Source organism: Bicyclus anynana, chromosome 11 (assembly GCF_947172395.1).
Source record: "Bicyclus anynana chromosome 11, ilBicAnyn1.1, whole genome shotgun sequence".
Classification (NCBI taxonomy): domain Eukaryota; kingdom Metazoa; phylum Arthropoda; class Insecta; order Lepidoptera; family Nymphalidae; genus Bicyclus; species Bicyclus anynana.
In genome coordinates, this window is record NC_069093.1 from 13,759,383 (window position 1) to 13,775,772 (window position 16,390).

At 38.1% G+C, this 16,390-nt stretch overlaps 1 protein-coding gene across 1 annotated transcript; it reads right to left on the reverse strand.

Moving 5' to 3' along the window:
- Window positions 1–59: 59 nt before the first annotated feature.
- LOC112053761 (multiple inositol polyphosphate phosphatase 1-like) lies at window positions 60–15,484 on the reverse strand. Its single transcript, XM_052884245.1, has 11 exons — window positions 15,357–15,484; window positions 15,091–15,267; window positions 10,949–11,094; window positions 9,849–10,025; window positions 9,308–9,427; window positions 8,222–8,320; window positions 7,160–7,288; window positions 5,282–5,432; window positions 4,158–4,356; window positions 1,683–1,873; window positions 60–778 (listed from the first exon to the last, which is right to left on the reverse strand). The coding sequence occupies exons 2-11, from the start codon at window positions 15,257–15,259 to the stop codon at window positions 720–722; spliced, it is 1,440 nt and encodes a 479-aa protein (XP_052740205.1). The 5' UTR covers window positions 15,260–15,267; window positions 15,357–15,484; the 3' UTR covers window positions 60–719.
- Between the last annotated feature and the right edge of the window lie 906 nt (window positions 15,485–16,390).

Consider the following 16,390-nt stretch of genomic DNA (forward strand, 5'->3'; position numbering starts at 1 on the left):
TGGCCTAACTTTAAATCAGCTTAAGAATGAAAAGCACTGATAGGTTTCTGAATTGGATTTATTTAAAACACAATTTAGTGCTAACACAACAACAACAATATATTTATGATAATAATATTAAATATAAAAACATAATGAAAGTCAAACAAATTCTTTGGTGATGTCCGGCCGCTCAGAGATTGCATTTCTGACAGGTCATGATCGAATGGACGAAGTAACTTCGAACTGGCTTTCAAGATTGTTGAACTGCGCTGTTGTAAGGTTATGCCAACTGTTTGTCTTTGCAGTGATGATACATAATAATATTTTTAACATAAAAATGGTAGGTACCGACTTCAAAGACTTATTTCAGTTTTTTTTTTTATTTTAACACAAAATGACTAAACCGATTTTCATGAAAATGAAATGGGACCAATCTGAAAGTGTATCTACCTACTCTTTCAGACTAACAATAATTTTGAAAATAGGTTAATGTTTGAAAAATTACTATCTATGCTTCTACATAACTTTTAAATGTAAACACTATGTGTCCCAATGCCTAGTTCGTACTATTTTAGTATTGAAAATTGTTCGTACTCGACTAAAATACTAAAGTAGTCTGTACGGCCTGTCAAGGAGGTCTGTGATCTATGCCTGTATTATTCTACTTTATGTCTATGCCCGTCCAATTTCCGATCCGGCCCCCTAAAAAGCTAATATGGATTATAGCAAGTTAGTCATCAGCTGTTGTTTTTTTGAGCACCACTCGCAATCTCGATGCCTCGCCGCCCAACCGGCTCTGCAACAGTTAATAAATGACGAAGCTATGAAGTAACAAACAAAAAGAAATATACACTCAATGATAATTTTATACTATAGATCGGTTACGTCCCAACAAAACCACTGCAAAAAGCGACCCGAATACAACTGAGCGCACACATGCACAATTTTGTCTTTAATTCCATTATTTATTTATGTGTATATAGTTTTACACTTCCTGAACACACAACTCGACATTGTAGACGATATTTATAATTTTTTGTTTAAATAACGTTCGTTGTTGACCACAACTAACATTGAGATGTGGAAATTTCCTGTTTTGAGCGGCTCATTTTATTTCATTCATCACATTATTTAATATCATTGCATGCAACTCGAATTGAGAATCTTTCCCTTCAAAATCATATCTTAATGATGCTTAATCATTATTATTAATATGTATCATAATGAAATAAATATGCAATTTCGAAAAGGGCACATGTCTCAAAATTTAAAATGTCGAGGAATTGAAAAAAAAAAAGAATTATTTTCCAAACCAGTGTATCTATAATTTCTAAAAAAAAAAAAAAAAAAAACATACATACAGCCGAACGTAGAACCTCCTCCTTTTTGGAAGTCGGTTAAAAAGTAACTATTGTGTTACTTACATTTTGGTGATAATTAATTAGCATTGGAAAATTACTTTTTTGTTAATTAATCTAAATATGTTATTAAATATTTTATATTTGTGAGATGTATGTACAGAATATCTGATATGTTGTGCCCTTTTCCAAATTGCATATTCAAATACATTTATAACCTCCCCGCTTTGTAATTTTATTACGTTACTAAACTTATAATATTGCAACGATTGTAACAAAATAAAATACTCTAATTAAATACTTGGGTCAAAATTACTAAAGCTAAACTAAAACTGAGAATACCGTTGATTTTAGTAGCGCCTCCATTGCAGAAGTCAAGGTTGCAGTTATCGGCGATAAGTCCGAAGCGGTTCTTTACAAAAGTCCAATTGCAAAGTCCATCTCTGCATTCTTCCAAGTAAAGGGGTCTTTCGTTCTCTAAGAACAGTACTTGGTACGGGTCGTTGATCTGGAAGTTGCTATTCGGTGTGCACCTATTAAAGTACAAGTAAATTATTAGTTAGTGGCTAGTGGTAACAGAATGTTCCAAAATGTGTGTGAACCAGAGATTGCCGCTTAAAATGGTTTTCAGATAGCATGGGTACGGTGACAGTTGCCGTGACGTTCATAATACGTATTATTATCGTGAATCGCGGCTAGGGTTGCCAGGCCATAAAATGCAAAGGCCGGACTTCGCACTATATAAGACCGGACATTTTGCCCTAAAAGCCGGACATATTTTTTTTATTGCCAATTTTTTATGACATTGACATTGACATGTTTTTACAGCTGGGCTGTTGAAAAAAGTATTTATAGGTACGTGATGGACATAATATTTATAATAAAAAAACTCGTTTACGAATTTGAAATGTTTATTAAGTTAACGAGAATCGCCACTCTGACAAAAAGCCTGACAAAAGCCGGACAGGCCGAACAAGTATTTGGCCGGTCGCGACCGCAAAAAGCCAAACATGTCCGGCTAAAGCCGGTCACCTGGCAAGCCTAATCGCGGCAAACATTCAATAGTGAAACGAACTGTCACCGTACCGATCCTATCTGAAAAACACTATACAAAGTTTGTATCTCTCTAAAATACTAGTAGATATAAATTATTGTTTATAGTCATTATTTGGTCATTATTATATTAATTACCGTTATTATTAACCTATTTTAATGGCACTACAAGGCCAGGCCTCTCTCCTTTTAAGATTTTAAGATTACAGATCTCAGCCCCCCTAGTTAAGTGGCATGTCGATTCTCTTTCTACGATCGCTAACGCTTCAAAAACTAGAAAGATGTATGGTAATGACATTTGCTATCGACAGGTCACGTGATCAAGATCTATCGTTCCCATACATTTTTCTAGTTTTCGAAGCGTTAGCGATTGTAGAAAGAGAATCGACTACTGCCACTTGGGCGCACTGGACTGGAGGGTTCAGGATGTTTGATTTGTAATGATCACTATTAAGATGTGCGAACTCTTCAAGCACGGGGTGTTATACCTCCCACTTCCTAACTCCAGGTTGAAATTTTTTACTGAGAAATTCTCGAGAGAAAGAAAAGCTCATGATTTCACAGACCGATCTAGGTCATATGATTGCAGCAATAGCATGAGTTAAACTTAGCTTATCTTCTTTCCCAGACCTTTTCCGCACTTGGCCGTTAATGTTGGCCGTTGTGCGTAGGCCCTATTGGTGCCCGCTGGATTCACACAAAGAATTGTCACAAAGAGGTCAGACGATTTTTAAAGAAGACCTAGTTACTTGTATAGGGCGCCATGGCTGAAAAGCTCCACTTGCGGCTCATGCGGCGCTACGCAAGTGTTAAACTTAGGTTATCTTCTTTCCTAGACCTTTTCCGCTCGCTCGTAAAAACTCTTGTTTTCCCCCTTTTCTTATACGCAGCAGAGACATGGACTTTGCGACAAGTCGAGAAAAAAAAGATAAATGCTCTGGAGATGTGGTGTTGGAGACGAATGCTGGAAATCTCCTGGACTGAGTTCCGCACTAACGTGTCTATACTCCAAGAACTCATAAAACAACGTCTCTCGTCATTAGTACACAGTCGCATTCTTCATTTTTTGGACATGTCTCCAGGCGAGGGAATGACGGTGGAGGGAACTAGGCCACGCGGAAGGTCACCCATGCGATGGACCGACCAGATTAAATCTGCTGTAGACGGTCCCTTGCATGAATGTACGCGACTCACTACACAAAGGGAGAAGTGGCGAATGCTCGTGAGGCGTATTACATCTGCCTCCAACACGTCCTAAAGACCACGACCGCTGTGTCAAGAGCGCAGCGACAGAAGAAGAAGACCTTTTCCTGTCCTTTTGATGACCGCTGGAGTCATACAGGTCGTAACAGGGAGGTCATAAGACATAGTTACTCGTATAGCACGGCGGCGAGGTTGGCGTTGTAGGGCGCCATGGCTGAGGAGCTCCACTTGCGGCTCATGCGGCGCTACGCAAGTGTTAAACTTAGTTATCTTCTTTCCTAGAGCTTTTCCTGTCCTTTTGATGACCGCTGGAGTCATACAGAGGGTCGTAACAGGGAGGTCTTAAGACATAGTTACTTGTACAGCACGGCGGCGAGGTTGGCGTTGTAGGGCGCCATGGCTGAGGAGCTCCACTTGCGGCTCTGCGCGGGCGCGGTGTGGTAAGTGTTAAGCTCAGGTTATGTTCTTTCCTAGAGCTTTTCCTGTCCTTTTGATGAACGCTGGAGTACATCCAGAGTACATACAGAGGGTCGTGATAGGGAGGGCATAAGACATAGTTACTTGTACAGCACGGCGGCGAGGTTGGCGTTGTAGGGCGCCATGGCTGAGGCGCTCCACTTGCGGCTCTGCGCGGGCGCGGTGTGGTAGCCGGCGGCGGTGAGTGGAGCAGCGTCGCGGCGCGCGCCCAGCGCTTGCAGCGTGAGCAGCAGCATGGGCGCCTCGGTGAAGTGGACGATGGCGCGCGGCTGTTGGGGCTTCTCTGAAATAACATACAGGGTGACCCGTAATTAATGGATAAAACGCAAATAAAAAGAAAGAATGACAATATGTTTATTCATTTTTAGTGTCACAAATACGCATTGGGACACCTAATCCTACCTTAGATAATAATGTAAGCTTGTTTGTGACACCAGACAGAAAGGGTTTACCTAGCATTAGCCGTTCATAGCAAAAAACCCCGGCACTGATTTTCAGCTGAGTCCCGGTTATAATTACAAAAAAAAATACTAAATACTTTCAAATTAAAAGATAATAACATAAAGATAAATGTCAACATACACTTATTAATATAACATAACATTCAAAATGGTAGATACACCACCTAATTATCTAAAACTAATTTGAATGGAAAAAATCCTTAAGGTGACCAAGATATATTTTTTTCTTACGCTTCTCTTCTGAACCTGGCCTTCAGCAAACAATCATTAAAGATGAACCTCCATAGTGACAAAGTGTACCTACATAGGATTTACGTGTGCAGCCATCTAATATATCTTCGTAATGTAATGTATTTTTTTTTTTTTTAATTATTTGTCATGAATACATAGAAGGCTGAGTCAGAAATGATTCATCGCGAAGCTAAAGTGGCAATGGGTGGGGCGTAAAGTTCGAAAAGCCGATGGACGTTTAGGTCCCAAGGTGCTTGAATGGCGACCCCGCACCAGAAAGCGCAGTGTTGTTCGACCCCCCACCAGGTGGACTGACGTATGCATGCATGGATGCAGATGGCTCAGGATCGTGATGTTTGGAAGTCCCTACAAAAGACCTCTGTCCTTAGTGGACGAGTATGATGATGATGATGATGATGATGATGATTTTCCATAAATATGACCAATATTCCCGATCTCCTCCAAGTAGTCGGAAAATGAAGTAAATAAGTAATAACAAACATAAACGTTACTAACCATTATCAACGTGTGTGTTGAAGAATGTCATCATGTCTTTAACGCCGGTGCAGCCGATTTCCTGATTCTTCGGCGACCCGTAGCCGTATTTGTAGTACGTTTGCAAGTCTTCCAAATATTCCAGACGCTTGAGATCGTTTTTTGTGAAAACCTGAAATTAAAAAAAAACTTTGTAGAGAAACATTTATCCCACTCCTGATATTAATGTAGTAGAAAGAAATTCTTTTTTCTTAAATTCACAATCTATGGACCCTACTAAATATTTTGAATCTTTCATTATTGACCCTCTTATTTGCCTTCAAAATATTGTGTATTTAGAGGTAAAACAACAGAAACAGTACCTATGTCTTTAAACTATGTAGTCGTAAAGACATAAGCATTCTAAACCTTTTTGTTTAGTAGAGACTGCTTTCCTTCCTAATCTCCTGTTATAATAACAGCACGTGGCAAAAGCCTGAAAGTTCTAGGCCTGATTTCTCCATCCATCTAATCATCATCCAATCGTATCTTAAGTGTGATAATAAAAATTTTAATAAAAAAAATACAACCGACTTCAAAACCTAAAAACGTACCCACTAAACTAAAAAGTGAAAAATAACATCATAATATGTTCTACCTGCTGATCAGTATGAAGGCGGTGCTAAGCCGGTGATGTATTAATTCAAGCCATGTGAGAATATCTTATAGATTTAGATTTTGCAGACAGTATTGTTTCTTGTGGCTTGTGAGAAATGGCTTAAATTAAGACAACACCGGCTAAGCACCGCCTTCATACTGATCAGCAGGTAGAACATATTATGATGTTATTTTTCACTTTTTAGTTTAGTGGGTACGTTTTTAGGTTTTGAAGTCGGTTGTATTTTTTTTATTAAAATTTTTATTATTTTTCCATTTTTAGTGTAAAATTTCATCTCAAACGAATATATCAGACCCCTAAATGACAGTCACAACCCATCTTGGTACAAAATTCTCAGCAATACAAATTAATCAAGCCCAAGCACAAGGTAGCTACCGTAAACCGTTAAGGGGTTCCCATAATTGACCTTGGTCTTCATCATCAGACCCCTAATAACAGACACAACTCATCCAGGTAGAAAGTGCTCAGCAATACGAATTAATCAAGGCCAAACACAAGGTAGTTACTGTAAACTGTTAAGGAGTTCCCTTAATTGTCCTTGGTCTTCATCACCAAACCCTTAAATGACAGTCACAACCTACCTATGTGGAAAGTTCTCATTAATAAAAATTAATCAAGCCCAAACACAAGGTAACTGCTGTAAATCGCCGAGGAGTTCCCTCGTCTGTTTTATGGCTCCATCATCAGATCGATTTTAAACCTTCATGAAAGTGTAGTGCTTAAAAGTACTAAATGGAAAAGTTTACGAACATACTAGACACCCATATAATTTTTGAAAGTTCCCCTCAATTTCTCCAGGTTTCCATCATCAGATCTTGACATGATGGCAATGGGACCAAATGGGGACTATACCGTTTCAAACAAAAAAAGAATTTTTGAAATCGGTCCAGGCGTCTTTGAGTAATCGGTGTACATACATAAAAAAAAAAAAAAAAAAAAAAAAATACCGACCGAATTGAGAACCTCCTCCTTTTTGAAGTCGGTTAAAAATAGAGAACAGATGACATATATGCATGCGTTAATACTTGCATTTGCATTAACATAGGTCTTCAGGTAAATTGTCGGCCTTCATTGTAACTTAGTCAATAGAACACAAACACCTAATGCCACAACCACACTATACTTCTACCGCTGCTCCTCGCGATAGTGCTTTGACCCACGCTCAAAACCGATAAAACAAGGAGTGGAGGACCACAAGACGTCTCTGCCAACTTCCCTCGCTACTTCCCGCGCCAACTTACCGCACACCAAGGCGAGATCTGCGCGACCTGCCACGCTTTGTTGTAGCGACACATTTGGTACATGCTGTGCAGAACATCTCTCTCGATGTCGTAGTTGAAGCCGAGGCGCCGCGATATGTTGTTCAACATCTACAAATGAAATATATCTATAAATAAAATTGAAATGTCTGTTTGTCATTTCAAAATAACTGACTTTTTCAAGTGTCTATAGCTATTTAGGTATACGATACTAGCGAACGGCGCGCGGTTTCACCCGCTTGATTCCCGTTCCCGTAGGAATACGCATAACATATAGTATAAAAACCTTCCTCGATAAATATACTATCTAACACTGAAATAATCTTTCAAATCGGAGCAGTAGTTCCTGAGATTAGCGCGTTCAATCAAACAAACAGACAAACTCTTCAGCTTTATATATTAATATAGACTAAAACATAAACAAGGTTCAAAAAAGGATTAGGTTTTTATTTAACTAAACAATTTTAAAATTCTTTTTTTGTTTGAAAGAGTTTATTTACAGATTCTTCCCATTTCATTTTCAAGAAAATAACTGAAATACGTCTTTGAAGTCGGTTCCATTTTATATTAAAAAGATTATTTAAATTTTTTGTTTGTATGTCTGTCTATCAGTCTTTCTGTTTGTTTAGATTAATCTTTGGAATGGCTGAACAGATTTCAATGGGACTTACACTGTAACATAGAGGAGGTTATGGAGCTACATATAGGCTACTTTTTGTCCCAAAAAATACATGGTTCCCGTAGGATTTGTGAAACACAGAATTTCACGCATACAAAGTCGCGGGCATCCGCGCTTAAAGAATATACCTATTCCTAATAATTATAGTTACATTATAATTATTATAAAAATCACACCTTTGTAAGTAAGCCAGACTAAACATATTTTCCTATGATTTTAAATTAAACATGCAAATGAACTTTCTAGACTTAATTATTTAAAACAAAAGACACTTAGCTAGTTTAGAAACTCTTTATGTTTGTTCTTTATTAGTTACTTATCTATATATCTACTATCTATATATTATTATTTATTATATTACTTACATCTTTATATTCCTGACTGGACTCAAAAGTATGCTGTTGTGACAGCGTGTCTGCATTCTCTTCGACATCAGCATTCCAGGAGGGACAGTATTTGTATGGCTGTAATGAAAATTGTTTGCTAGTAATTTCGTAACTTTTAGCTATGACTTCTACGAATCTTTTAGTTTGGTAAAACTTTTGCTAAATTTAGAACCGTTTTTACTTGATTTTTGAATGACGTGGGTTATGTTTTTGTGGTGTACTGTGTACCTATGTAGGGATTTCTCTATATGGCGTTTGGAGGCCATTGGATCAGCTTTCACCTTCAGACTTCACACTACTTTTAGTAAAACTATAAGAAATTGTAATGATGTTAATAATTGTATTAGAATACTGTATGATTTTTAAATCAAATCAAATCAAAAATCATTTATTTCAAGTAGGCTCAGTTTACAAGCACTTTTGACACGTCAGTTGACTATTTGTAAAGATTCTACCACCGGTTCGGAAGGCAGGTTCTGCTGAGAAGATACCGGCAAGAAACTCAACAGTTGCTCTTTTGAAAAAGTCATACAGTATTATAATTTACAATTAATAACAATTACTGTTTACATTTCTTATAGTTTTACTTTCTGTGTGAAGGTGGAAGCTGATCCAACGGCCTCCAAGCATCTCTATCATTAAGGAACTCATCAATGTTGTAGTACCCTCGACTAAGTAAATGTTTTTTAACACATTGCTTAAAGCTATGCATTGGCAGGTCCATCACAGTCTTGGGGATCTTATTATAGAAGAGTACACCCAAACCTACAAAAAAAACGTCTAAAGATTCTCTTCTCAGCAGAACTGCACTTCGAACCAGTGAGGTGGTAGAATTTTTACAAATTCTTGACGTTTCAAAAGTGCTTGTAAACTTGAAATAAAAGTAATTATGATTTGATTTTGATTTAAAAGTGAAAATAAATACGATTCTCAGTAGTGGGAGTGTTTCTCCTGGATATCCCATTATTACAGTTTTTTTTGTTTTAAAAAAGTGTACCATGTCATTACTAAATACTCGTATTATAACTTTTTATTACTAGTACTATATAGTAGAAGTTGACATACCCGTAGCAATTTTTCATCAGTTTCCTTTGATATATCGATGTTGTCCGCCTGAGCTCTGAACAGACCTTCTGTAAAAGCCTTAAATGTGTTGCTTGAACGCTGATCGTTTACGTATTTGAACTGTAACCGATAGAATATAAGATTAAATACTATTATTACTAATAACTTTTCCAAAATAAGGCATGATCATCATCATTAACAAACTATATTCGAGCACGAGTCTCCTCTCAGAATGAGAAGGGTTAGCCTAGTCTACCACGCTGGCCCAATGCGGATTGGCAGACTTCACACAAGTAGAGAATTTAGAAAAGTATGCAGGTTTCCCCGCAATGTTCCTTCACTGTTTGAGACATATGATATTTAATTTCTTAAAATCCACTATCCGTAGAGTTGGAGGAGCATACCTTGGAACAGATTCGAACTAGGACTAACCTCTGACCGAATTCGACGATACGCCCTCCATATCGAAGGCAAAGGTTATATCCACTGGGCTATCACGGGTAATGTCTCATATTACACATGACTTTAATTAATTTCTTACCAGATAATCATGCACATTGTCAGTCAGCAGTCCAGGGAACCTCTGTTTCCAAGCCTGCGCGAGCTGTTGTGTGGACATATAGCCGTCGCTGGTGAGGTCTCCCGCAAACGAAATGTTCAGCCGAGGGTTCCACTCCCATCTCTCGAGGAGGTTCAAGTCAGCATTACACATCCGGAACTGAAAACACAATTTAGAACTTTACACTTTACACTAGTAGTTTCAATAATGATTGGATCTTCGAACTATATCGGACCGAGAGCCGTCGATAGCTAAAAACCTCATTTTAGTAAGTCTACGGCCTCCGTGGCGCAGTGATATGCGCGGTGGATTTACAAGACGGAGGTCCTGGGTTCGATCCCCGGCTGGGCAGATTGAGATTTTCTTAATTTGTCCAGGTCTGGCTGGTGGGAGGCTTCGGCCGTGGCTAGTTACCACCCTACCGGCAAAGATGTACCGCCAAGCGATTTAGCGTTCCGGTGCGATGCCGTGTAGAAACCGAAAGGGGTGTGGATTTTCATCCTCCTCCTAACAAGTTAGCCCGCTTCCATCTTAGACTGCATCACCACTTACCATCAGGTGAGATTGTAGTCAAGGGCTAAACTTGTAAAAGAATAAAAAAAAAAGTCTGAAAGTTTTCTTATTGCTTCAAAGTGACCAAAAGGTAGCACATACAGTGTTATTTTTTATCGCTTTTTAGTTTTTGGATTTTGAAGTAAATTTTTTTATTAAAATTATTTAATTTTCCTGTTTTTAGTGCGTGTCCTAGCATAGTGAACGATAGCGCCACAGTACGGCATTATTTTACTTTAATTTTATTTTTGTTATTTTCATTTTAACACAGAATTACTGAACCGTTTTTCAAACAAAAAAAGAATTTACAAAATAGGTGCCTACAGTACCTAGTTATTTAAACGATACTAAACTAGAAACAAACTTAACTTTAGTTAAATTTTTGCCTGTCTGTCCCTTTATCCGGGCTAATCTCTTGATGGGCTGTACCAATTTTAAAATAGGACTTTCACAGATAGAGAAGGATAGCTATAGGCTACTGTCAGAAAATTCAAGGCCCGCTATTAACTTATGTTAATTTTATAACTTACATTTGTGTTTCTAAAGTTGCCATTGCTGTAATTAATCATGACGTTGTTTTTGAGAATAACAAGTTTCTGCAACTCTGCAAACTCGTCCGCTTCGGGGTTGTGCGAGCCATGGCGGTTGAGCATCCATATTGCAATGGGTTGGCAACCTGCAACCAAGAAAACAAGGAATTCATAACAACAAGACAGCAATTTACACGCTATTGAGGAATAACCGTATTCTAGGGTTCCAAAAATCTTTGTCATTGATAAATCTGTTCAACGCAATGATGCTTAGAGGCAGATGGGGGAAGTAGAATTATTCTATGTAATGATAATAATTTTTGTTAAGATTGATGATTTTCAAAGAGCAACTGCTGAGATTAAAGCCGGTACTTTAGTAGGGAAAAAGGAAGCTGAAAGGAAATTCCACAACTTTTGCAGTGATTATTAGTACGCTTCTAAGGGATGTCTACAGCGTAGCTTTTTCAGTGTCTATAATAAATGAGGAACCTAATCGCTTAGTACACGTCCAAGAGGTATCTACAAAATCGCGGTATAACTGATATTGATTACTGCGATGCATACGAAGTAAACCACAAAAACTCGATGTTAAAGTGTACCTTGTAGTGAGGTATACTCGGTATTCACCCAGTTTTATCATGTATTCAATGATAATTTTGTACTATAAATCGGTTACGTCCTTACAAAATCACCGCAAAAAGTGATCCGGCTATATAACTCAGCGCACACATGCACAATTCTGTCTTTAATTCCATTATTTATTTATGTATATTTAGTTTTTACACTTCCTGAACACACAAATCGACATTGTAGACGATTTAAAGGAATTATTTGTTTAAATAACGTTCGTTGTTGACCACAACTAACATTGAGATGCGGAAATTTCCTCTTTTGGACACCTCATTCTTCATGACCTAGTAACACATCTAACAGTAAGTATTTTACATCATTGCATGTATTACTAATAACTTAGTGTGCCGCCAGCCGCGTTGCATTGTATTAATTGTTCAGTATTTCCGAACTGAATTTCTATGTGTCTATCTGTATCCGAACGAAGCATTAGCCGTCTCTTTCTCTCTCCCCAAAATACTGAATTAAAGGAAGCCGTACGAAAAGTGCTCTCTGAGTTTTATTTTTAAAACAGTATAAAATGTGCACCAGTAACCTTTTATCTATACTAATATTATAAAGCTGAAGAGTTTGTTTGTTTGTTTGATTGAACGCGCTAATCTCAGGAAATACTGGTCCGATTCGTAAAATTCTTCCAGTGTTAGGTAGCCCATTTATCGAGTAAGGCTATAGACTATATATTATCCCCGTATTCCTATGGGAACGGGAACCACGCGTGTGAAACCGCGCGGCGTCAGCTAGTCTACCAATAAAACTCAAGTAAAAAACCTACTCAAGTAAAAATTAAATCTAGTATCAACGTGGATCTGAGAGCATGTTAGGTTATCGGTCCTGGTGAATATTATTAACATCTATATCAATAATTATCGCCAAACAGTCAACATATTATCATCCGCATGGAGCAACGGGTTGGTCAAAGCTCCATATCACATATTCTCTCTACTGTAAGGAGAACTTTCAGATTGAGAGGGGATAGGCTAATAGTCCACGCAGTAGCGTAGCGTGCCATGATTTAAAATTAGTTGAGAGGCTCAAGCGAATAGTAAAAAGTTCTAACTTAAATTCTCTCTCTCTAAATTCTCAATCAGCGGGCGATTGTACGAGCTATGTTAGGAGTATCTCTGCGTGATAAAATCAGAAATGAGGAGATCCGCAGAAGAACCAAAGTCACCGACATAGCTCAACAAGTTGCGAAGCTGAAGTGGCAATGGCCGGGGCACATAGTTCGTCCGATGGACGTTGGGGTCCCAAAGTGCTGATATGGCGACCCTGCACTACTAAGCGCAGTGTCAAGCGAGTCGCAGGGATTCGCTGGATGCAGGTAGCTCAGTATCGTGATGTTTGGAAGTCCCTACAAAAGGCCTGTGTCCTGAGGTGGACGTCCATCGGTCGTCCAGTCCAACTTATATGATGATGACGATTAAATTCTCAATAATAAAACACTTGTACTTTATAAAAAATAAAAATAAAATATATAACAGTGATTTAACATTGTAGGATGTTTCCAACTTTTGGGAGTACGCTTTTTTACTTTTTGTCATTTGTAGACATTGTAGAGATAGTGAAAACTATAGACATCTTTTTATGGTCTTTTTTTTGGGAAGCGCCAAATTAAGTGATTTTGTGGATTATGTTTTTTTTTAATTTTACTTTCAAACGTAAGCCCCTATAGCCCAGAGGCCCTGTATCATTATACGGCAGTAGATACGCCCCTGCAACCACGCTGGCCCAATCGCATACTTCACACACGCAGATAACTCAGAAAATTCTCTAGTATGCAGGTTTCTCATGCTGATTTTCTTTCACCGTTTGAGACACGTGATATTTAATTTCATAAAATGCACACAACTGAAAAGTTGGAGGTGCATGCCCCGGACCGGATTCGAACCCTCCGGAATCGGAGTCAGATGTCATATCCACTGGGCTATTACGGCATTTATGATATACGTTCATGTATTTATATATTTAACTACCAATTAAAGTGAATTACCATTATTTCAATTCATTGGATGTTCAAGTTTGTATTATCGTATATATCCGGCACCTAACTGTCAAGGTCACGTACCTAGGTACATGTTTGCAATAACACCCATAATATATATACGAATATAAAGAGAGCGAGAATCGTACCTAGAAGGATAAATAAGAACTAAAAAAAACCAAAACATTTTTTCCATTTCCGAGATTATTATTTCGTTTATTGCCACCTCTGACCTCAGATTCTTCGAATCACTGTCGCTATGCTATATTTTTGGTTCGAATGTGATTACGAATCTTCTTAATTATGAGTATGATTTGATTACGTAATAGTACATATTATATAAGAGTGATAAGTTGATAATCACAGCCGAGGCGATATTGCAGCTCAAGCCAAAGGCGAGAGCTATAGTAAGTAATCCGAGACTGTAATTATCAAAGCGCACGTAAGTCATAGACGTAGAGACGACGTCTTATAACACATTTGCGAGGGAACACACTTTGAACACACTTTCTGAAAACGAATTTGCATCTTTGTCTGTTTTCCGATGACATTAGCATACTTCGTTATCTGTGCAAAAATGACAAGCTTGAAGCGTATCAAGCTTGTCATTTTTGCACAGATAACGAAGTGCGCTAACTGGCGTTTGTATTTTTTGATAAATGCACCAAACAGAAAACAGCCAATATTACTAATATAGTAAATTAACATTTTTGTGTTTCTGATACAGATAAATGGTTGACATTTATTGTCAAAATTATTAAAATTAAAGAATTAAATATCTTTTTATTATATTTTTAACCGACTTCAAAAAAAGGAGGAGGTTATATCTCACAAAGTCCAACGGCTCTTCGAACTATGTGGCCTGCCCATTGCCACTTCAGTTTCGCGACTCACTGAGCTGTATCAGTGAATTTGATTCTTCTGCGGATCTCCTTATTTCTGATTCGATCACGCAAAGAAACCCCAAGCCCCCTTTGAGCCTTTTTATGAGGGCCACAGTTAGCGACCAGGTCTCGGATCCGTAAGTCATCACTGGCAACACGCACTGTTAGCACTTTCGTCTTCAGGCACTGAGGAATTTTGGACGAAAAGATGACGCGGAGTTCCCCGAACGCTGTCCAACCGAGTTGGATTCGGCGGTTTACCTCCTTCTCAAAACTGGACCTACCTAATTGGATTGTGTGTCGTAGATGCGTATAAAAGTCTCTATTTGATAGCTTGTGGTTTATGTGATGTTAGGTGATTACTGCCTAGTTAGTCCTATGATTCGCTTATGTGGTTTCAAAATACGACGTCCTGCGTTCGAATCCTGGGTTTGAGTTTTCATTCTTCTAAAGAAATTTTCAGTTGGTGAAGTTGGTGGTGTCCCCTATCGACCACCTCGGTGTTGTCATCTAAACTAATAAGCATAAAATAACATTTTACGTGCTACCTTCTGGTTAGTTTGAAGGCGGCGCAAAGTCAGTGACGTCTAATCAGCGAATTGAGAAACCTCCTTCTTTAAAAGTCGGTTAAAAGTATAGTAACTTACCAGGTACATCATGAGCTCTGCTGACAGGGATGCCCCTGTTGGCGAAGGTGTAGGCAGTCTTGGTGCCGAACAGCAGATACGGGTTATCGTCTGCTAACCGGCAGCTCTCGTCCTGCGCTTGCGCCGACGCATAGACAAGGCAGAGCGCGAGGAGCAACTTTAGCCGCATCTTTATGCCTAGACAATATATAATGGGTCGTTTTAGTCCCTTGTATAACAATCGACTATTTTCACGTATAAAAATATAACTTTGCCACAATAATTACCTTTTTCGCGGGAACTTTTGCTATGGTTTTATAGTCTGTGGTAATGTGCGAAAAACACGGCTTTCTAGTTGCACTATAGCGAACCAACTGACCGGCTCGGCTCGCAAACGGCAAAAGAAAATGAAACATACTTTGGTTGTGCCATAGAGATTTGATAATAGATAGAAGGACCTGTAGGAAATAATTTTTGCAAACTTTTCAACCAGCTAATTTTTAAATATGAAATGAATGCCATTTTATAATAAACGTTATTATAAAATGGCATTCATTTCATATTTAAAAATTAATTAATATAGGTGGGTACGTTTAGGGCAACCAATAAAAACTAACTTCAGAAATACATAACCAGCAGAAAAGATAAAGTAGGTGAGTTGATAGCTAAAACTGCACATTTCGAAAATTTGACGATTTGAGCGTAACGTAATGGAATGGGGGGGGTTTCAAAGTTACAAAATAAAACCCTTATATTTTAGTTCTCGATTTACGAGCGCGATTAATTTTTTACTTATTTTGCAGGAAATACCTCCTAATTAATCGCTAAAATTTTCTGACAATTTCAGTAAGCCAAAGTAATAAAAATAGCTTTTAAAGTCTAGTTTTTTTTTCCACCGCTAAAAGCGAAAAAAGCAAATAACCTATTTCTTCCTATAGCCATCTACCAAATGCAATCGGTCCCCAAGACGCTCGAATAACTGCAAATATAGCATCCTGGGCTCCCCTACTATAATATTTAGTTTAGTTGACTACAACAATTGTTAGAAATTGATGAAATTATTTACTGATAGTCAAACCTTTTTAGTTCATTCAATTGTAATTTTTTTAGGTTTCGCTTCTATTTGTCAAAGGATGTATTTTTACTTTTTAGATGACAAGCCGTAAATACAAGTCCAAGGAAATCTACACCCCTTTCGATTTCTACACGACATCATAACGGAAAGTTAAATCGCTTGGCGGTACGTCATCGTCGGTAGGCTGGTAACTAGCCACGGCCGAAGCCTCCTACCAAGCAGACCTGAACCAAATAAGAAAACCTC

What these genes read in the sequence shown, in the direction of transcription:
- LOC112053761 (XM_052884245.1), bottom strand. Translation starts at nt 15,259, where the DNA reads ATGCGGCTAAAGTTGCTCCTCGCGCTCTGCCTTGTCTATGCGTCGGCG. An exon ending in CAGAGCTCATGATGTACCTG is followed by an intron (nt 11,095 to 15,090) that starts GTAAGTTACTAT and finishes TCTTGGTTGCAG; the next exon opens with GTTGCCAACCCATTGCAATA. An exon ending in CCAGTCAGGAATATAAAGAT is followed by an intron (nt 7,289 to 8,221) that starts GTAAGTAATATA and finishes TTTCATTTGTAG; the next exon opens with ATGTTGAACAACATATCGCG.